The 23,302-nt window shown below is 39.0% G+C and overlaps 1 protein-coding gene across 2 annotated transcripts in view; it reads right to left on the minus strand.

Moving 5' to 3' along the window:
- Nucleotides 1-23,302, minus strand: part of ATXN7 (ataxin 7) — a 73,740-nt gene that overhangs the window by 44,032 nt on the left and 6,406 nt on the right. Inside the window, exon 3 of one of the 2 annotated variants that reach the window (XM_019536701.1) lies at nucleotides 2,436-2,540. The exons of the other annotated variant lie outside the window; for it this stretch is intronic. Within the exon in view, the coding sequence (XP_019392246.1) occupies nucleotides 2,436-2,540 (105 nt within the window). The remainder of the gene's footprint in view (nucleotides 1-2,435; nucleotides 2,541-23,302) is intronic. 2 annotated transcript variants of the gene reach the window in all.

Below are 23,302 nucleotides of genomic sequence, written 5' to 3' on the forward strand. Positions count from 1 at the left end.
GGCATACGCTGGTGTTTGGAAATCACTTGTCTGTGGCTTTATCAGCAGCTTTTACATATAAGAGAGCTAAAATGAGAAACACCACCCAACAAATGAAACAAGGTAAAGACTGAAAACAGAAAGCATGAACTAGCTCACATTCATATTGGCCTGCTCATCTTTCTGAAGTTAGATTATACCAAGCCAAACCCTTCTAATAGCCGACGACACCACCCGGCCCTGTTTTTCCAATCACTGCGGACTCCACCCATTTCCTTCCAAACTTCTACACAGTTGTCCAACTTCCTTATTGTCTATAACAGCACACGTTAACGAGAACCTTGACATTCCTTATCACTGCCTTTTACACTTGTTTTGAAACAGCTCGTTCTCATATTCAGAGTAAGAGGCGAATGTTTCTAGCATGTCTGAAATTTTTTTGGCATGTCACATTCCTACAATGTGAGCACAACTGATACAGAACCTGTAAAAATATGTTAGGCTTCATTTTTCACAACACTGCTTTGCCATCTCTTCTCCCCCTTGCCTTTCCCTCAAAGTGAAAGCAATGTCTGTGTAAGACACTTAATCAAACTTTAAGAACAAATGCATGACGACCTTCTACATATCTCCCAACACCTTCAGTCTCCCGGAGTGAGCAGTGCTTCAATTTCCAGGCCCACTCAATTCACGACCTGTCTGCTGAGACTGCCAAGAAGGTTTTCATGCCAACAACTATAATACTGGTTTCTGTAACACAGACACCTGACTGCAAGAAACAGGCTGGAAGTCATCACATTATTTCACAAAGTTCACAAAACGATCTGCAATGTAACATCAGCTTTTCCCTCTACCATCCCATGCCCGTTTTAAGTCGGTGACCTTGAGATGAAAGGTTCTGCATCTCAGCACTCAGATCTCCGTCCCATCCAGTCCTCCCCCATAATGTATTTTTAACAGTACTCAGAATCACTTTAATGTGATATATTAGAAGGATTTATTGGATGGCCTGATATTCAGAGACAGGTGAAAAAGTGGACTGATGAGGAATAAGCTTGTTCTCGGCCGGTACTGGCTCATAGCAGCTAGATGAAGGAAAGCGTTTCCCTTCCCAGAACTCTGGAGTACATTTTTTTTATTGCTGCTTTTTTCCTAAACTGGTAAAGACCAACAGTTTTGTCAGGTGTGCCACAAATCAGCCCCTCCCTGAGTGCCACTCCAATCCCTTGCCCAACTGTCTGATTTGCTCTCTGCTCCCTGTCCTACCTGCCTGTCCCCTCCCTGGCCTGCCACATCACACACAGAGGCTGTCCGTGTCACTGTGGCATGCATGCCACAGGTTGGCCACCCTGTCCTAAATCATTGAAAAGAAAGAATTATAACACAAACCTTTTTGAGGCTGACTGTATTTGTTATTGGAAGTAGGAGAAAGAGGGAGAAGAGGAGCATGTGATCCAAAGGAAGTAAAACCAAAGAGGAAGAGAGATGGGGGGGAAAAGGCCTAAGTCCTGCATGCCCTGGGAAGAATTCCCTAACCAACATTTACCATCCAAGAGATGATCCACAGAAGTGGATCCTTTCCAGCAACCAGGAAAGTAGGGGTGTGCATCTGCAGGCATGCATACACACGGACCCCACCAGTATCAGGGAAAAAAGAGAGAAGTACACTTGCCCCATATTAGCATTTGGTTAGAAAACTTACTCTAAATTTCACCAGTATGGCAGAGATCAACATTCAAGGAACCCAGTTCAAACAAGACGAAGACTACATTCCATAATTTTGTATTTGTTTCCGCTGCAGTTAAAAGAAATGGCTGCCTCCCTCGGTTGTCTTTTCCATAGGAAGTAATACTTGAACTTGTATAGCACTTCACATTTTCTTAGTGCTGTGTAAACACTGGCTAACACCAACCAACATAACAAGAACTTCCTAGCATAGTTTATATACAAAAAATCATCTGAGCACTAAAGCAAATGAAAATTGATCCTTTTTAAATAAACTAGCTCATTACACTCTCATGTGCATTAAGCTCCCTCCCTCCACAACAACATCTGGAAGTTCAGTTTTCAGCTCCAGTTTGTGTCTCTTACTGCCACTGCACAACTCTTAATATTAAAAGATGTGTGTACACAAGACACACACACAAACTTTCAAACTGGATTGTACAAATTCAGGGTTTCAAGATAGGAGCAGTCTAAAATAGTTAACTATTTTGAAACAGTCTACTAGCATCAACAGGGTCAACCCTATTTGGATAGATGAACATTTTTCTAAAAAGGTGCTAAAACATTTTAGCATTTAGACTGAACAGAGCCTCGGTTCTCAGACTATATTTACAATACAATGATGTTCGCATCATTCACTTCAAAGATCGTGAAGAGGGATAATCAAAAATTGCCAGGCTTAATCCCGAATTAACCTCATCCTTAATTATTAAAAATAGTTAAGCACTTACCATAATGTGATTGAAATGCCTGTGGTTTTACGACCTGATTACAGTGGTTACACATCACCAAATAGAAATCATCATGAGCTGGACAAAGACCAAATATTGGCATATCTAAAACAAAAAGACAAAAAGGGCATCTCTCAGCTGCTTACAATTAGGAAAAAATAATTATGTTAAAGAGCCATATGACACTATTCAAACTATCATTTACTACAGCATATTTCAGTACATGCTGAAAGTGAGAAAAAATGAATAGATAATAGCAATAGTTAAATGGTGAAATATTACAAAACAAGTATTTTCTCTCAAAGCTAAATTTAAAATAATTGCTTATTGGCAGTTGACACCTAGTAGCACTCTGATTGAGAACTCATTATTCCAAAGCAGATAAGAGAGAATCGTTGTTTTTTTTAGGACATACAACATGAGAGATGCTTTGTGTTCTGAGAGCAATTTAAGTTCTATTCCCCTTTCTTTAAAGGAACTCTAAAATGAAGTTTATTTTCTATTTAAAATTTTGTAACCATTTTCAATGCACAGTCATTTACCAGGCAGCATTATGTATCTAATGGTTTTATTTGTTTAACAGTGCATTATATTCCAGCCATCTGCTACCAGAGAGATCTGTGCAACAGTTATACAAGGGAGAAAAAGAGATAAGAGTACGTCAGAGTGGATGTGTATGCCAGTGATAAACTCGCATGCTTTCAGCCCTCTCACTAGTAAAATTTGTTTCAGCAATTTTGTTATGTCAGAAAACCAATTTCTCAACACTGCCGATTAATGATTAAAAACTCTCCAGTAAAGTATTACATAAAGTATTAGATCACAAATCTAAACTATTACATAAAAGTGAAATTCATATTCTTTGATTATTCAGCTGTTCCAAAACCCCCCAAAAAGCCTAACAAAACATATAATTAACAAAATACATGTTTTCCCCAAAGGTACGTTGCATAACCCAACCAATAATAGTTAAAAAAAAAAAAACCTGATTTTTTAAATTGTTCTCTTACCGTACACAACATTAACACAATAATTTCCATATACCTTTACATTCAAAGGTTAACTTAAATATAATCAAGTTCATTACCTATGCATTAATTTAATATTGACAACAGTGTTATTTTTTTCAGCGTGAGCACATATATGTTAAGGAATATTTTCAACTGCCATGTTCTGGGAAGGATACACTTTGATAATTAATCTGAATTCTGTAGGAATTCAAAACTGATTTTGTGATGTCTAATACTGACTCTGTCTGAATGAATACATCCAGAGTCCTCCAGGATGACTTCCGCACATAGCCGAGGCCAAATAACTTCAATTGTACTTTATAGAGAGAGACATCAGCATCAACCCACACAAATCAGCTTGCAGAATTAAGGCCTGCACTTGTCACAAACCATTTTACTGTCGGAATAGTTAACTATTTTTCCTAATAAATAAATAAAAAGCCTCTCACGATCCTAATCCTGTACCTAGCTTACCTGTGACATGTACAGCAACTGAAGCTACATGAAAAGGATAACTATAAAAGTATTTGTTAACACAATTTGATTTCAAGGACACCCATTTTATAATTTGCACCAATAATAAGCCTTGGGATTGTTTGTTTTTTTTTAATATGCAATTAGGAATGCAGCATTAAAGAAATACAAGGTGAAACCTTATATAATAGTATTTAAAATTACCGTAGATTAGGTAAAACACAAACAAATATACCCTAGACACTAGATTCTAGAAACTAGCAGCTCTTTCCCAATATCTGCCTGCCCTGAATTGCTTCACATTTATAACTGTGCCAACTGAAAAGGCAAAGGGCAAGCCTCAAGGAGGAACCTCTTTGGGCACCTCTATATAGCACCAGACAGTGCTGGAGAGCACTGCAGTGGAAACGAGCCCCGAGCCCGACCCACGCTGTCCTGGCTCCACACACGGCGCTTGTTGGAAAAATGTCATGGAGCCGGTTTTTGGCACACTCCGAGGGCATGGCCAGCACTGTTCCAATGGCAGCTGCGTGACATTTTTTCAGCTGGCAATGTCCGCTAACGCTGCCTGACATGGCATGCATATGTTCTCTGAAGCGCCGCACAGAAACTTCTGCCTTTAAACTACTTCACACAACTCTAGAAAAACAGTCCCTATATATTGCCTATTCTCCTTTTTCTTGCAAGATAAAACAACTCCCTACCATTAACTTGAGACATTATCAAAGCAGCCTTTTGGGAACAAACAGAAAATAGGAGGTTGTTATTTGAACCTGCAAGTGAAATCCAACTGTTTACATTTTTCAAAAGCCAAAAATTTCCATACAGACAAAAATGTATTCCTGTTTAAGTTCCAAAGTTTAAGAAGCATCTTAAGATTTGGATAATATAAGCGTATCTGTTCAAAACAATTCACAGGCAGGATACACTGAAGGAAAACAGAAACACAATATCTAAGTTTGGAACATGTGACTTTTTATTGTGGTTTTTTTTTGTTCTTTTTTATAAAAATAACACAAACCCTCACAATAGTAGGTATTCCCAAGGGTCTGCATTCGCCTGCCTGCCTGTTACAAAAACTGCCACGCTTACAAGAATCCAAGACTATTTCAAATGTACAATAAACCTTCTACAGATACAATGGAGGGTCATTTTAATGATCTTCCCCCCCCACCTACTATTGCAACAGGAAAAGCAGCAGCAGGGGGGCAAGCGGGAGGGAAAGCCATGGTGGGGGGCAGGCAGCCTCTTGCTCCTTCTAGTCCGCCTGCACCAACCTTTCCCCACTGTCTGTCCTCCTGTCACTTGCCTCCCACTCCCAGAGCTCCCCTGGCCTTACTCTGCACTTCAAACTTCACCATGAGTTCTGTGATGCGCCTTGTCCCAGAAGAGCACACTTGTTTTAATGGACCACAGACTAACGGTCAGTCTTTAACATAGCTGAGATCATGGATCTGGAAGTTGCTTTGATGATGAGGACCACATTTTAAATGGGCATCTGTGGCACTCATATGCTCACTCTGAACTCATACTACCCACCTAAACCAGCACACACAAAATATAGCCTCTTACGAAGTTTTATATTTAAAAGTGGATTGTCCTGCATCATCTTAAATGATTAACTCCCCAGTAAGGGATATCACTCATTGAATCCATGCTCCTCTCTAAAGTGAGCAGACAATTCATTGCAAAGCCACCTATCCATTTACTTTCAGGCTTGCACACATGCACATAGGCTTGCTGCACCTCCTTCTGCACTGTCTGTTCTCTCTCGATTAGAGAGGGTACTAAACTGTATAATACTGGTACTTTCTGCATTGCCTGTAGCAGAAATTGTGTGCAATTCAAAGCTCTTATTTCTCAGAAAAGAACAAGGATGGAGAGCAGAGGTACTGTGCTATGTGAAAGTCAAGTACAAGTGGTGGGCTGAACATTAGCCTGTGACAGCAGCCCTCGTTAGCAAACACAAAGTTCTTGTACAAATCCTAAGTACAAATTATGTCTTAACTAGACAACAAGCTGTACATGTATATGAAACATATTCCCTCGCCTTTTATTTTTCAGTACATTTATCCTGCAGCTCAAATGCTTACAAAACCAATCTGAGAATCCAAGTGGCAGAAAACAAATGATTGTAAAGAACTATATAAACCTGAGTCAAAGAGCATGAATTCAGAGGAAACAGCACAAGCAAACAGCAAAGTGCCTACCAAAAGGTCTGCATTACACGCAGAAAACTCCAGCTGTGACTTCAAAGGGAGTTTTCTTTACGCAAGTCCTGACATCTCACACAAATGAACTGAAATGATCTTTCATTTCACGTGTTTCCACACAACTGAGATAAAATAAAGAATGGGACTAAAATCCAAGGAGAGGTGGACAACAAAGGAGACAAATGCATTTACTAGCAAAGCCACTCTTTAAAATCCGTATTATTTTTATCTTAGTAAAACCTATGGGCTCTGCAAGAGATATAGCATATAGCAAGAGATAGTCCTGACACAAAACCCCAGCCTACTCTCAAAAAGGGAGGAAAAGAGTGTGTGAAAGGAAGTATTATTACTGCTTTACAAACAGGGAACCGATGCCGAGAGTTTGAGTGATCGCTTGCAGCAACATCAGCTGTTTGTAGAAGGGTCTTGAATTGGACCCAGGTTTCTCAAGCCTCAGCTAGGAGCCCATCCAGGGAACAGATAGGATCTTAATGTCCTCCCTTCACCTACTTTATTTTGGCATGGTTCTTATAGTGCTGCACAAGATGAACAGCAAACAAGTTTCAGAGAAATTGTGTCTTCAGTTCTGAAAAGGAACTTAACCTTTGGAACACAGAAACAATCGTAGTGTAGGTGTGCTGCGTAACTGGTGCATGAGGAATACAACAAAGTACGAAACGTATTTAACAAAGAGAATTCAATACTAAACATCTACCAAATAAATACTTATATTCACCCCATTTTCCCCTCACTTCAGAGTTCGGATAAAAATCTTGTACTTTTATGCTTATCTGATTTAACGCCATGCAAATAAATTCATTCTTCATTTAAAAGTCTAATGCAGTTTATAGTATTTCAACAGTGCCATTTCATACCACTCCTCTGAGTTTCAAAATGACATTTTACAATATTTAACCATAAAACCCATACAAGAGCCTAGCAACCATGATCTACACACACTCATGTCTCCAAGACTGGGGCTGCTTTAACTCTTGACTGGGCAAGGCCAAAAAAAACCCAACAAAAAACAACAACCACTATCAAGGGAGTGCTCCATTTTTTGTGGACACGCAGTAGTTATGCAGGACCAACAACAGAAGCTGTATCTGTTCTAGGAAGTACGTGTCAGATGGACTGCCTTAACTTCAGACTAGGAAGCACACTCTAATTGCCTTTATCACAGTACTAGGGTACCTACCTCCTGTGAACACCAGAGCTTCAGCATGCACTTGTCCATCTCACAAATGATCTGGCCGCACTGATGGCTGTTACGTAGGTTCCTCGTGGGTTTGGGTTAACTCAGAGTCACCCTTTTAGTCCAGTGTCAAGATCCTTTCGGGGTGCCCCAGGGTGGCAAACAATGTTAGCACCGTTAGGTGTGCAAACACAATACACAAGATCAATCCAGAGATTTCAAATAAGAACAATTCCACCTGTTGTGGTCTTTCTGAGTTCTTTGCAACAGAAAAGCTGCTCTTATTTTTCAGCAATCAAAAATCAAGTGAAAATGAGGAGCTGGCATTTTGCAAGGGATGCCTCCGGTCTAAAAAGGTTGAGAACTACTGTTTTAGCCTACAAATGATGCTTCATCTTTTTTGCAGATGGGATTATTTAAATCCTATTACTGTGTTTTACTCTCGTTTTTAAAAAGCCTTTTCCGCTTAATTTCATATTCCTGCACTATTCATTCAGTACAGAAAGAATGATATGTCCTCTCTTAGTTTTTTATTTTTACTTTTTAAATTGTGTTTGGTGCACTGCGCTGCAAGTTTGCTGCAGAAGTTAAATGCTTAATGCTCAGAAAAGACCAAGCATGGAATTATTTCTGCCTAAAAAATCTAGTATTTTCTACATATTTTTAGTCTTCTCTTCCAGTGCTGTTACATTGAAGGAATTAATGTTTGTAGATGTCAAAAATAAAGTGTCTTGGAACTCCCAGCTCCATGATTTAACACGATAGGGAACAGGAAAAGAAAGAAAATACCCAGCCTGGACAACATTCAGCAGCTTATATTTCACTGAGCCCCAGATTCTGAGTGCATTGCAGCTGCATTATGTGTCTTCCCTTCCTACTTCAACATTTAAACTGAGATCCTGATACTAATTTTGCAGTCCCTTATTAGACTGGGACCAAGGTACTTCAAACAGTATCTCTATCCAGCACCCACTAAGACAAAATGTCTGCTCTGGAATGGGCTAGGGCAAAACTTTCAGAGAAAAGGTAGCTTTCAGTGCTGGGTCCAAAATTGCAAAAGCCTCCTGGAAGGGTTGAAAATAAGCCCTCAATCTGACTCCTTTCAGAGACTAATACACAAATTTCCCTTTTTTTTTTTTTTGCAGAAGTCTGTTTACCGCAATTTAAGAACCAGATGAGACAAAAGTGAAACGGAGGAAGAGAAAGAGAAAGCAAAAAAAGGGGGGGAGGAAACACAAAGTGAAGCAATTAACACTTTCAGAGGGATAGTAAAAGAACACAAATCTGAGAGAAAACGTATTTAAGTAAAAGAGCTCCATATAAAAGTTCTGCAGAAGTATTTGCACATTTAACATTTCCAAAGCTGCATCCTATAATGGCCAATCTAAAAAACTGCTTGGTAAATCTAAATCAGAAAAAATGTCCAGGCCTGATTAATAACAAACTGTGTTAGCTGCTATTTAATATAAGTTGGCAAAATGCACTTCACATACTGATGTCAACAGCAAAATGCTTTGGCTAACAAGAACTGCAATAGCATGTTTAATAAGTTAGCACAACAGAAACCTAATGTTACTCGCCTAGCAATCTAGTCATCATTACATACTTATAGCCCCTAATAATAATGCAGATTGAAAGCTGTCTTGGATAATGATATTCCTTTTTATACCAATTTTGATATCTCTTTAATAAAATGATCTGTTCACTTTTGTGTTGAAAATGGTGCTAGTGCTCATGATTTCATTTAACTTAAAGGTAAATCCTCAACTAAAAGTCTGTTAAATTCCTCTTGTACCCTAGCATTCTTTTAAAAGTCTGGATTGGCCTCAGTCTTTGGCAGGGTGTCTAACACAGGTGTAGCAACTATAACTGCCCAATATCCTTTTTATAAACACAGTGTTGCCAATTCTTGCAGTTTTATCAGGAGTCCTGCAACACTGGCATGGCTGCTGGAATCAGACTTCAATCACAGAATCTCAGACTGTCTTAAAAAGTTTCTGGCTCTTTTATTTAAGAGCTCAAAAAGGCAAAATGCTAAATGTCCCAATACTGCATCAGAAAGCAGGAAAAAAACTTATTACTGAAATTATTAGTTTAAAAAAAAAAAATCTCATGATTTTGGTGATCCGAACTCATATGATTTTCTGGATGTACAAGGATGGCAACCAAAATAGATGAAAATGACTGGACTTCAACTGGAAAAGGGACATTAGTTTCTATCACAGTGTTTGTGGGCAGCAGGAAAAAGGAGAACTATATTAAGAAAAATGAAACAAAACCATGATTAAAAGACCTGGAGAGCATGGACCTACAGTTGGGTTTATTTCACGGTGCAGACGCGACTTTAGAACAGAAGTTCTCTGGGGCACAGACTATGTGTACAGATACCAAGAAAACAGAATCCATTTCTAACTAAGATTTTCTTGGCAGAATAACATTGTTAATAATAGCAGCAGCAATAACCCATTCTAAAAAAAACAAAAAACAAAACCTTCTTTTCTTTTAGAACATATATCCCTATTTCCAGCCAAGAACGCTGACATCTTCGTACTGAAACCCTAAATGTAGATTGTGTGTTGCTAAAATTGGCATCCCCAAAATTTTAATAGTCTGCATATTCAATTCTCTGAAAAGTCTATTATATAATGTTTTAGAAAGCAAATATTTCAATACTATTTTTCAGAACAGAGCCAGCAGCTGAACGAACATGGGCAGCATCCACAAGTATATATAGATTATCAGTATTATTATTAAAAAAAAATCAAAATCATGATAAAAGATTTTCTGTTTGCTTTAGAAATAAATGACAACAAAGAATTACATTTCTAAACAGATCCTAATTCTTGTTCACAAAACATACCAGTTTAAACTGATAATTTTGGTTTACAGACAATTTATGCAAAGTTATTTTCCTGGGTGTGTAACTAAATAAAGGCTCCTGCTAAAAACATATTTCTGCTTGCCTGCAAATTCTCACAGGCGTGTTTTATCAGTGATGTAAGAAGGGTCCATATTAAGAGCACACAAATACCCTAGCATCTGTATGTGCATGCAAATAGAAAGTAGGCCTGCAAACAGGGTTTGCATATGCAAATAAGCTGCCCATCTACTTGCAGGCACAAATAGATACTTTTTGAAGCTCTGGAAAAAACTATTACTACTCAGTATTTTTATTTGTGCTGCACCAAACAAAAGAGATCTTTACTTTTAACATAAAAAGTAAGGGCAAGACAAGTGACCATTATGCCGTGCTTCATAATGCCACAGTTCAAAATCAGCATGGATGCCTAAGTTGAAATCACTGAACTTGTAAGAGAGGGAGCTGCTGGCCAGGTGCTTTCTGCAAAGTCCCCCCACTGCAGAACTCACACCCTGTTGCTTCCCTGCACAATCCAAAATTAGCTTTGATCTGTTGACTTCCTGGGCACAGAACTGAGCCCAACTGCCGAGGAGGGGATGCTGGTGTCAGGGTTCGTTGGGGAATACAAAAGTATATGGTCTGTGCTTTGTATTCTATTTTATGATTGACACCAGGCATTTGGGGGCTGAAGGAAGGACAGTCGGCAGTTTTGGTCTGACAATTATTTATTCTTGTTGCATTTTTAACCAGAGCAAATCACACCTAAAGTGTATTACTTTATTGAAATCTAAATTTTAAAAAATGCTAAGGAGTGACCATAACCTGAACTTCTAACTTTGCAAAAGACTATATGACCAAAAGACTGTTTCAACATACAATCCAGGCCAAACGTATAACTAGGCCTGAATCACTTTGTAACAGGCCAACAACAATGCTCCAGTCCTGATTCTTTAAGCACAACCCTTAGTCCTTAGTTTGCCTGTTGCACACAGACATTGAATCCTCTCAACACACCAAATGGTGCAAGAAGCTGAGAAGCAACACAATGCACTGATGTCAAACTAAAGACAAGTTTTTGTGGTGAAAACTGACAGGGTAAAAACCTATTTACCTTCCCCTGTGCACAGTTTCTCAGAAATAAATCATCCAAAATCAGATGCCCCCAAAAGTTGGTTTGCAACATATTGTAAGCTACAGTGAGACTTTAGGTAGCCTAAGTCAAACAGATGGGAGGTTTCTTTCAAGGTTACGAAAGCACTCACAATACTTCCTTACAGCTTTTCCTGCTTCTTCCTGCAAAGATGCAGAAAACTGAGATTTAAGTAGCCCATCCTCCAAGATTTAGCACTCTTTCAAAAATTAATATTCTGCCTACTGACATGAACGGAGCAGGAGGACATATAACAAGAAAGGGTGTCATGTATGCGTACACCTGTGATCTCGAATACAGCTGGGAGGTCTAATTTTAGGCCCAAGAGATTTGAGTATTCCCATCATTTACATTACGTATATAATACAATCCTCAGTCAAGTTCTCCGAACCCAAATTCCGTTTATACAGTTACGTTGTAAAAAACTCAACATAAAACGTGTCAAGCTATTTAATCCTTCTCACCAAAATCAAACCTTACCAAACAGCAGTACTACTTCACTAGTTTTGTTCAGATTTATACCCATTAATTCTCTAAAACTTATTTCACTAAATAACCTTAATAATGCTTTCAAATTTCGTTCATAAATTTTGTTTTGAAACCAGGTATCATTACATTTAAATCCTTTCAGCAGAACAAAATACCTTCCCCCTCCCCCATCACGCACAGTGGTATTCTATTACAGGAGGTTTTCATCAGAGCCTTGAGTGATAAAGCAAAGTCAGCCAGTTGCAAAACATATCCCCATCTGCTCATTACCTTGTTTTCACAGATTTGATGGTATTTGAAATTTCCTAAGCCATTCCATAGATATTAAATTGCGTACCTAATAGTACATACCTCTATTTTTCATCATTTTATGCAGCATAAAAGTTCACGCTAAGTTAAGTCCTACATATTTTAGCCAAGGTGATCTCACTACGCTGTAATTTCAAAAGCAGAGAAATTAGTATTTATATTACATGTCAAATCAGCAAAATGCCTACACTAATTGCATGGTAAGATTGCAAATTAAAATCAAAGCTGATAACTCGAGAGTAACAGACTAACATTAAAACTAACCTATTCATTGCCCTTTTTAAAATCATCTACTTATATGAGTACTGTAAACTTAAATACGTTTTTGTACTATTGTTTTTAACACACACACAGTTGCAGTACAGCGGTCTACCACGAAGCACCCATATTTTCGCAACAGGGTATAATAATTTGTTAAATCTAAACCTTACAATTAACAGAAAGTTGCCATTGTGAGGGGGAAAATCCCCCTTTGGTGCGTTAAAATAGCACAGTTTTAGATGGCATTCTGGTTCCTGATTTTCGCTGTTTCCTGATTCAGCCACAATTTTTTTGGAAGAGCCCTGATATGGATGTTTCAATAAAACTATGCAGTCTTTCCCCATGCAGGTAGCCCAAATAGAAGTCTAGACACAAAATATGAAGTTGTCTTAATCATCCACATCCTGGTATATTGTGACAAAGAACAGAGCAGTGATATCTCAGTCACTCAGTTTTATACATTTTTCCCCCAACTAAGAACTGGGTGGGCATGCTGTATAGGTGACTACAGCTTTTGTGACAGAAAAATCTAAGAACATAGCAGCGTGCACATGTATTTACTCTCACCTCTGAAATACAGAGTACACGATTTCAGAGAGAGTATGCTATTTCATCTTTGGGTTAGAAAACTTGCCCCAAATCAGCTGACAATAACAAAGTTAGGTATCAAGTGGTGACACTGATACAATTATCAAACTGAGAAATGAGTGCATCTTCACACTGAAAATCTTTTTTGTTTCACTGGTGGACATTATATAATGCATCACATTGCATCCCTTTTTGAACCCAACAATTCTACCCTTTTCCTTGCTGACCAAAGTCACAGCTAGCTGGTGACAGGAGTGTGCGCCATTATTATTCTTTTAAGTAATCAGGAACACCAGACAGCATCAGCATATACATTTTACATCACATACCTCGGACCTGAGGCAACAAAACCCCAGTTAGACCCAAGAAAAACAACAGAACCAACCGAGAAATCTATCACTGGAGTCTCAATTCAGGAAAAACCTTGTTTTATCCTGCAACCTAATGATCTGAAACTAGTGATGCTCTTCCTCACTCCTATTCTCTTTAAAAATCAACTTCATAAATAGCACTGATAATGCTTTCATTAAATCAAATCAGGATTATTAAGCCAAGAAACTTGCTAGTTAACTTTATTTCTATATGGCTCTAAATGCACTAGTTAGCTGAACAAATATGCATGGTATTTATTAATACTCTATACAGAATTTACTGAAGTATCCTTTTATTTGATACAGCTCAAATGCCTGTACAGTAGCTCAGTGAAAAACTGCAACATCTAGAATGACATATTTCCAAACTTATAAGCAACATACTTGTCAAATAAGTATGATTAGTGAATATTCCAACATGTTTTTGCAAAACAATTGCTTAAAGTCAGGAGGTGTTGAACCATGATTATCGACATCATGCTAACACAGTCTAGCATTTACAGAGCTAATATCATCAGCATTTCTTTTGCAGAAGGGAATCTGAATGAGGAGAAACCATCGGCTTTAATTCAATGCTACATACTCCTGTGTGTGTTTTATTATAGATCTAAAACTGCAGCTAAACATGTCATTACAGTAGCAATGCTAATTTACCTGCCCACACTGTCAGGACAATTTTCCTAGTATGCTGTTGCTCAGTTGTGGTATAACGCCAATCCTTAAGGACTCTAGCTCTCTGGGTTAGTTGTTACGCTCTAACTTACTAAGATTTGAAGGTGGAAATTTATCCTTTACCTTTGCACATCATCTGTCTGTGACTTGAGCACTCCTCTATCCTTATTGCAGGGTCTACCCCACCTCCACTGCTTGTAAAACCTGCACACAATTTAGGATGGCAAATTTTAGAAAACACTAAAATAATTAAACCTGTTTAAAGAGAAGACAGCCTATAGACACAAGAGTGGATTGAAGGGGAGACCAGACCAAAACACAGTGTTTTTTTCTGGGGCATTATCTCTCATTTGCTGAGATCACCTTCACCCCTTTCCCAGGGAAGAATGGGAATGGGACTAGGAAGAACTGGCATTTTAATATTTTTGTGTAACAAGTTAATTACAAACCAAAACAGCTAGTCACGTTGTGATGCATAAAGAGGATTCTGGCTTCTGCTAGCATAACCTCTGAGTTGTCTCCCTCGTTTTTACTGCAGGCCTTTATGGATGACATCCAGTCCAGTAAAGTTATGACAGGACAAGATACAGAAACTTCAGAAACTAAGTGCATGTCAGCATGGCACAGTGCAGCGTGCCCTGTAGACATGTATGTTAGCTCAGGTGCTGGAACCAATACAGCTGTGTTAGCATGGTGCCCTGCCTGGGCTAACGTACCTTGCTTCTCAACTACCCCTGGGCAAAGGACCATCCCAACACATGTCTTGGGTATCTCTGCATGGCACCACACTGGGCTCTGTAGCCACCTTGTAAGGGGAAAAGAAATATATGCAGACTATGTAAAGTGCTGCTTTAACTGAGTTTGGTGAATACTTACTTTACTCAGGATTGACAAACATTTGGGAGAATGCCTCTTAGCCAATACCCTTTGCAGCTTCAATCAGCAGCTGGTTAAAGCTCTCTCCCCACTTCTCTAATCCTCCAGTAAAAACCAGGAAGACAAAAAAACTTGATATTTTCATATTTAAAATGCACACAATGTACCTAGAAAACAGGGAATTTGTTCCCTATTATAGGCTCATTTTTAACAATGGGACAGGAAACAAAATTCTCCAGCATTACAGAAATGCATAATATGACCCCAAATTAAGCACAGCATTTAGCTTTTCGATACCTTGGAGCCAAAAAAAGGCTGCAGGAATAAAGACGAGCAACACAAGAGATGAGACGGAAAACGGCTTCCATATGCAGATTTAAGTGGATTAAGTACATCCAGTCCCTGATCCTGCAACGTGATATGTGCAGGTGGAGGCCTGCACTCCACAGAACCCTGTTGACTTCAATGGGGCTTTGTGTGAGTGACAGATTCCCAAGTACATCATGCTGCAAGGTAAGTCTTTAATTTATAAAAAAAATAACTAAATAAAAACAACAGATGACATAGATAAAATAACGAATGACATAGCAAAGAACTGCAAGGTACTCTGCCCATCTGCGTGGGGAACAGTTAGCGGCATTAAAAGACGAGAATGTAAAACTGAAAAGTAAACACATTTCTTCAGGACTGTGACGAACTTGGGGAACTTACGGCCTCACAGCTTTACTGAAAAACAAACAACGCAACACTAGACAACAGATAACTACAGCAAACGTTCCCTGGAAAAAGAAAACTTGAATGTAGAACACCTGTAAACGCTCTGCCTGGCACAGCTGTTGCACGTGCACGCATTTCAGATGTTACAGCATCTAAATCGAGGTCTTCAGCTGAGATCTGAGCTGAAGTCTAGTGCAGACCATAATGGTTTCTTTCCAGTGTAGGCAAAAAGCCAAAATCGTTGCAGCTGAACTTGTTCAGCCAGTCTGCTGAACTCTGTCCCACAGTGCAATGCTTCATATTTGGAAATTACTCAAAAGCTCTTGCTTCCAGCAATAGGACTAAGCACTTCAGGCGAGATGCTTTCAGAAAGCATGCCTTACAAACACAGCAATCATATGGGCAACCCAAATGCTACGGTCCAGACCAACCCTGGTGTACTGCTACACAAAAGGGCAAATGATACAGCCCTTTCTAGCAGCCGTTTCCCATCAGCAATGTCCTTAGGAGCGCAGGAGCAATCTCAGAGAGATTTTACATAGATTAATAAAGCTCAGTTATGTAACCCACTATCAAGTCTCCACATTTTAATCTGAGGAGTGCCAAGTACTCCTAGTTCATTTCCCAGTGGGCAGACATCTACATCACAAAAGTCATCTGCAGCACACTTGTTGATGGTATCAGCAGGGAGGTAGAGGATTGAATTGTTATGGAGGGAGCTTCCCTTTTATCCCTAGAGGTGAACTACAAGCCACAAGTGAGACATGTTGCCAGCGTACGGTGGGGAACCTTGCACTCTTCTTTTCTGCACTGTACCTATTCAACAGATAAATACAGCAACTTGTGCTCCAAGGCTATCATTGCTGCCCTTTTCAACATTATTAGATTCAAATCAGAAAAGGCAGCTGCAGATAATATTTACAAGTGGGCACCAGGCCTCATCCTCAAGGACATAAATTAATTTCCAAAGGGGGGACCATAAAGAAATCGCTACATGCAATACTACAAAATTGTCCCCGTACATTTTGGGGTTTCTCCCTGTCCTTCAGCACAGACCCCAATTTGAGTCATACCAGACTAGAAAGCCAAGGGATAGCCTGTTGTTTTAAAGACATGTATTCTCTTAAATCCATATTGGCAAGAAAAACAAAAACATATTTTAATGATCCTTTATTCAAATGACACATAAGGCAATATTTACTCTAATCAACATCTCAAACAGAATTCAATTTAAAGTGAATTACTAGAGTTCCCTAAAGCAGTTAATAGAACTGTAGCAATTCAGTCATCTTGCTACAGGAAACATAAAATATTTAGTTCAAATTTTACAGCCAGGTATACAAATATGGATTGCAACAGCTTCAATTTGAAGCTCTCCGTGTATCAAATTAGGTCCATAATCTCCAAAATACTGAATGCAATATGGAGTAGAAGCCAATTAGTGTGGGTGATTTATAGATGGTTGCTCTGGTTAACTCACTCATTTAACACTAAAGCGAAACAAAAATTAGAAGGGCATTTGTCTGAACTACTCTTTGAGACTGCTCTTATGAGATAAAAGCATCCAGTCAGGAAATTAATTTAATCCTCCCCTCCTCCCAAATGCTTCCATTCAGTACCTGTCAGAAGAGACTGCCTTCAGTCTACCTTAATGAAGTAACACATTTATTCTCAAATGTAGATTCTAGGTTTGGGAAGGAAAAAAAATACAGCTGAAACAATCCTACAGTAGCTGAAAATTCCAGTCTATATGTGGATTCTTTTAACATACTTTCCTATTTCTGTCATAACAGTACCTGCAGGCCCCAACCATGTCAGACCTACATTGCTACTTCCCAGCTGCAAAGAAACAAATCAGCCCCTCCCAACATATTTCAGAATTATTTTAGTGAAACTGCATGGAGGAAATGGAGAAAATTAAGGTTTTCTGGAATAAGCTAAACAAAAATCACTATTCTGAAAACTGCTTTTAGAAGCATTTCACTAGACTGTCACATGTTGGCCCAATGCGTGTCATACTCTGAAGTCAGACACATTTTTGCCCTATTTAAAAGTCCATCTAAAATATACAGAGGTAAGAATTTTTGTGGGTGATACCTTTTAATTGAAGCAACAGCATGGTTTGGGATAGACTTAGACAAACATTCAAATACAATGGATTCTTGACAACATCACTTCAACACTACCAGTTAAAATATAGCCAGTTCACTTCCTTGGAATACCTAGAACAGTGATTCTCCATCAGGGTGCCAAGGCATCCTGGGCTGATGCCAGATCCTCTGAAGGGTGCTATAAGGTGTAAGGACATAGGCAAATAAATTAAGCGGATAAGCACAGGTACTTGCCCCTGCCAGAATGATTCCCATCCCCACTACACAGCCTCCCTGCAAGGAGGCAGGAACTATAATATACAAATTAGTGTTTGAAACTGGGTGCCACTTAATTCATGAAAATTATGGAGCCGTGCCTCAAGTCCAGTGACAGGTACCTTGAGTCCAAAAAGACTGAGAACCAATGACCCAGAGTCTTCTGCCAAAATAAAATAAACATGTGTTAAGGGGAAAATAGGAACATTTGATCTAGTTTTAAAAATTTCAACTATATTTTTTAAAATCCCTGTACTTGCAGGTTCATATATAAGCCCTGCTGTGAAAAGTGAACATAAAGCTTGCCCGTAACTTCCTCCCAATAAGCAGAATGACTTGGGATGCATCTACACAGTGCGCTGTAGCAGCATGCAGAGGCGCACAAACCAGCACATTCAAAACTAGTCCCTGTAACTCTGCGTGGTACTGCTCAGTGATGCGTAGACATATCCTCAAAGAATGGGCCCCAACTGTTACTAACTGCATTTCTGTTATGTTTTTTAAAAGTATCCATCGCAATATTTGTGAAAATACCTGTAAACTACAAGGCGTGCAATCTGATAGCGGTTCTGTTTCCATACCTGGGCCTGCAACACTAGCTCCAAGATGTAAACTGGAATAATACGATCTCAAAAGAAATATGGCTGTGATACCTACAGATAACAATTAACATTTTGATTTTGTTTGTTATTTGAGGATAATTTGGTAAGAAAGTTCTAGGTAATGTGCGTGTCCCACAATCTCAGACCACTTTTCACGTCAACCTACCTACGGTTGATACTGTATGCTTGCTGCAGTCAACAGCAAAATCCCCACCGACTTCAGTGCTACACATCCTCAACGGCCCTAAACTCAGCTGCCAGCACTCCAGCTTCTCCACTTACAACTTCCACTGCTAGCTTTCACTTCGCCAAAGCAAAAAGGTGTGCCAGAATGAACAACAAAACAACTTTTGGCATTTAGAAAAAGCAAACAGTCTACTGTACAAACGACATTACTGAATTTTTGTGGATAACCTCTCAAAAAGTTCTGTTTTTCATTTTAATAAAAGATTCACAGAATTTTAGCCTGCTGTACCAGAGCGCTGCAGAAATCAGTCAACAATCCTCTTACCTACTATACATAACTACTTAAACTCTGAATTTAAGCAATTAAATACTTAGCATGGGGCCTACAAAATCAAAACAGCACAAAAACTCTGTTTCGGAATTGCAAATATTTTGTACACATTGGCTTTGTTTGCAATGCCATTAAAAATATATATAATACAAGCTTAGCCACTGAAAGATGTCTGGTGCTTAAAAAGGAAGTTCTCTGCCACAGAAGCAGCAAAGCAAACACATCAGTCCAAGTTTCTCTGCACAATGCTATGCGTCTCAGGTTTGTTTTGGAGGGATTATAATCAAGGGCAAGAGGGAGGTTCATTATCTGTGGATCTAGTCTTACCTCTGCTGAAGCCATCATTAAGGTTATAAATGGAGAACAACATATTTTATAAATATGATCTCTTTCCTATCAGAAACCATACAAAGACTAACAGCTCATTATGCACACAGGCTGAAAAACAGAATTCAAATAGAAATTATTTTTGAACATTTCCAATCTATTTGAGCCAGTAACCTAGAATCCTCATTGCCAATCAATTAAACCATCCAATCCTAATGCACAATATATTGAAACCATTTACGGGTTTTTTTTCTTGGAACATATGCACAAAAATCCACCTGCCATTCACACTTTTCAAAGATTTTCCACCAGAAGGGCAATAAAACTTCGCTGCTTTGCTCCTCTCCCAAGCAAACTTTTACATTGATTTCTACTGTTCTACACTAATATTTGAATTTGCTTTACTAGGTTTCAGTATATGCTGGCAAAATCCTGATGTATTCAGATTCATTTTCATGAGTCCCTTGTTCTGTCCTCCACCCCAATACAAAAACTTAGGGAAAGAGCAGAAAGGGAGTTGTGTATATATATTTAGGCAGCTTTATTTATTTCCATTAAAAAAGGGGGAAAATATATCATCTTAAGTGTTTGAGTCATTTAAAAAAAATTAGAAGGATTATGAATCAAGAGGTTCTATGACTTAGGGACTGTGCATCTGCAGTCCCAACACATTAAGTACTAAGCTACAATTCTTTGGCTGCTGTACACTCTCTTTCAGTGACAACATCTGCTGTCCTCAATCCTCCCACTCTTCACCTACCACTGCTATCCTTTTACTTCTCCTTTGTTCCAATTATACTAACTTGTCTCGACAACTTCCTTGTCTTTCTTATACTAACTTAAGTTGTGACAAGTACTCCAGAGTGAAAGCACGGATACACTTTGGCTTGAACGATGTACTGAGGACCCTGCATTTCAACATTTATGGCTCGACATTTGAACAGATGCATTCAGTACTTGGCTGCATAATAAATGATAAAAGATCACACTGGACCCCCAGCCAGCAGCAGGCCATTATTTTTGGACAAAGGTAGGTGCATATAGAGAAGGGAAATGAAAATGGCCACATGCACACTCTTTCCTAGATGGATTACAAGGAAAGAAACAGATTTCAGAACCATCAGTTTCTCAAGATGATAAATCTTCAGCTGCTTACCCCTTTTTATTTTATGCAAGCTGATTTTTCATTGTGACTTTTCAGTGCTGCTTAGATGCTCAACGCTGTTATCAACTGCTGCAGGAAGAACTGTATTTCAATATAATATTTTCTACATTGTTTTCTTCTCCATGAATTTTTACTGTTGCTTAAGAGTACAACAGAAAGCACTGAAAAGGGAACATTTGCTAAGTATTTCCAAGACATCACCAATACTCCTAGGGAAAAAGATGCTCACAGACACCACTCTGTGGGACCTGTTCACCAATGGTGACTTTTTGATGACCACATATGGATGTGAAAGAATATCCAAGCGTGTTAGTTTCTGCTCTGCATTCCTCACTTACTGATACAGGATTTGAGGTGCTGAGTATGGTGGCACTCAGTCCCTTGCAAAAATCAAGTTCAGATTATGGATAGTGCTCAAAACCTGCCAAATATTTTCCAAGCAGAGAGACACCACGGCCCTAGTTTATAGTCTGATATCACAATGATTTATTCATGATGAGATAATTTGGTGTCAATTAAAACTTGGATTCAAGCAAAAAAACAGGGAGGCAGAGAATATTAGATTACCTCCAAACCTCAAGACTAGAATCCTCTTTAAATACCAAGCATTTTAAAAACTGTATCCTGACATATTACGCTTTTTAAACATCACAACTCACCTTTACAATCCATGTGTACCTGTTTTACTATATCCAAAAGAGTCACAGTTCCTCGAGAGCCTTTCTGTGAATATTAACTATTTAGTGAATGTAACATGAACTATGAAGGCAGCATTTCCTGATAAAATAGTAAAGGTAACTTCCCAAAAACATATTTGAAAGTGCTGTGCCCTTTTTGCCACTTCACATATTTATTAAAAATACACACATGAAATGGGTGCAAACAAGAATGCCATACAGGTCCTTTTCTGCACCTCTGACATGATTGAACAAAATAAAAATCGACTCGACTCAGCAGCTCCAAAGGTTGGAGTTAGATGAATTCAATGCTGAATAAAGACGCAATCTCCTGGTTGTGACAGTAATTGGAACAGCTTACTAGAGGAGGCAGTGAATTTGCCATTGCTTGTAGTTTTAAAAATGAGATGAAATAATGTAGCTTCTTAGAGAAATGTATAACTTGGTTCATATGAAGGGAATGGATGATGCTGGTGGTACCTCTAGGCCTGGAATAGCTGAATCCAGGATACACCCCCTCTCTTCATGGGCCTTAAGAACAAGAGGATTGCCTGTATTGCCTTCAACTGGGATCTCTGGAGTAAGACAATGACTTATCAAATCTTATGCTTCAGAGCCTCAGCCATTTGCCTACAAGGGTGGGGAAGGAATTTCCCCTGCTGGGGCATAGGGATATATTCTCCCCACCTTGAAACCATCAAAATTTGGTCACAGCTACAGCCTCACAGTGGACCAGTGGTTTAAGACGATATAGTGAATCTTTGTTCCAACATGCTTGGCTCATGCACCTCTCTCACATGTTCAGGGTCATTCATTCGGGACAGGAAAATCTTCCCCAACTCAGATTGGCAAGCAACTTCAATTGTGTTTTGCCCTTCTATAACCTAGGTCAGTGTTTCCCAACCTTTTCCAGCCCAAGGCACACTTACATTAATACAAATTTTCTGTGGCACACTTGTTAAGGCATTCCCCATCCTAATACCTATTGTAGCTCATTGCCATGGCAAAAATCCGCAGCATGCCTGTTCATTTCTGATGGCACACTTTTGTGCCACGGCACACTGGTTGGGAAACGCTGACCTAGGTTATGGTTTGCCAGTTGGGATCATCTGAGTGCAGCTTTCTTAATCCACTCCCTGCCACTGCCAGGGCCCCGTGTCATCACTGACACATCAGGGGCACCTTGAGCTTTCCAGTTCCCTCCATGTGGCTCTCAGCTGCGTCTCCTGGGAAATGAAGTATTTTAGCTGGACTAAAGTTTGTTGGGCTTAATATAGGATAGCCATGTAAAACTCAATGATCTGTGGTATATAAGCAGTTAGACTAAGGGACCCAACAGGTCCTTCTGACTTTGAACTCTATGAAACTAAAAAGCCTTAAAATGCAACTCTAATAATTCAACCATCAAATAAGCAAAAAGCTTTGTTTGTTTAGGTTTTTAGGGAAGAAGAGTCTTTAAGGGAAATTAAGACCATCCAGCTTGCCTACAGACTCAAGAAATTTAGGTTATTCTGGACAATAATAAATGATATTGTGAGAGTTATGTTGACTTCTTGTGCAAGTGCCACACAAACGTCTCTGGCAGCTTGTCTCAACAGCTAGGTACTCTGAGACAACAACCCTGCAGTGTCACGTTAACTAACATACCTTTGTGGTGAGTGTAGAAAGGTACAAGCTGTATTTAACATCACGTCAGCAGGTCATGATCACACCTATGATTTCAATGAGGCTTAATCTCTGCTAGCTGACATGGTAAGATATGCAAGCTGTACTTGTCTACACTCTCTGCAAAGTCACTTTAAGTAACAAAACTCCTCAAGGTTGCATTCTAAAGTTATTTCTTTTTCTAATGAAGATGAAGCCCAAGGAAGGAAGAAAGACAAAACCCCCCATGCAAAAAGGAGGACTTTCAAGCAGTAAAGACTTTGAACTTTTCCACTAGCCAATGCTAAACTAAAAAAACATGGATCCGGTACATAGTCTAACAAGAGGGCCAATGTGGTCCCTATCTTCAAAAAGGGAAAAAAA

This window comes from Crocodylus porosus, unplaced genomic scaffold (genome assembly GCF_001723895.1).
Source record: "Crocodylus porosus isolate Cpor-Errol unplaced genomic scaffold, CroPor_comp1, whole genome shotgun sequence".
Lineage (NCBI taxonomy): Eukaryota > Metazoa > Chordata > Crocodylia > Crocodylidae > Crocodylus > Crocodylus porosus.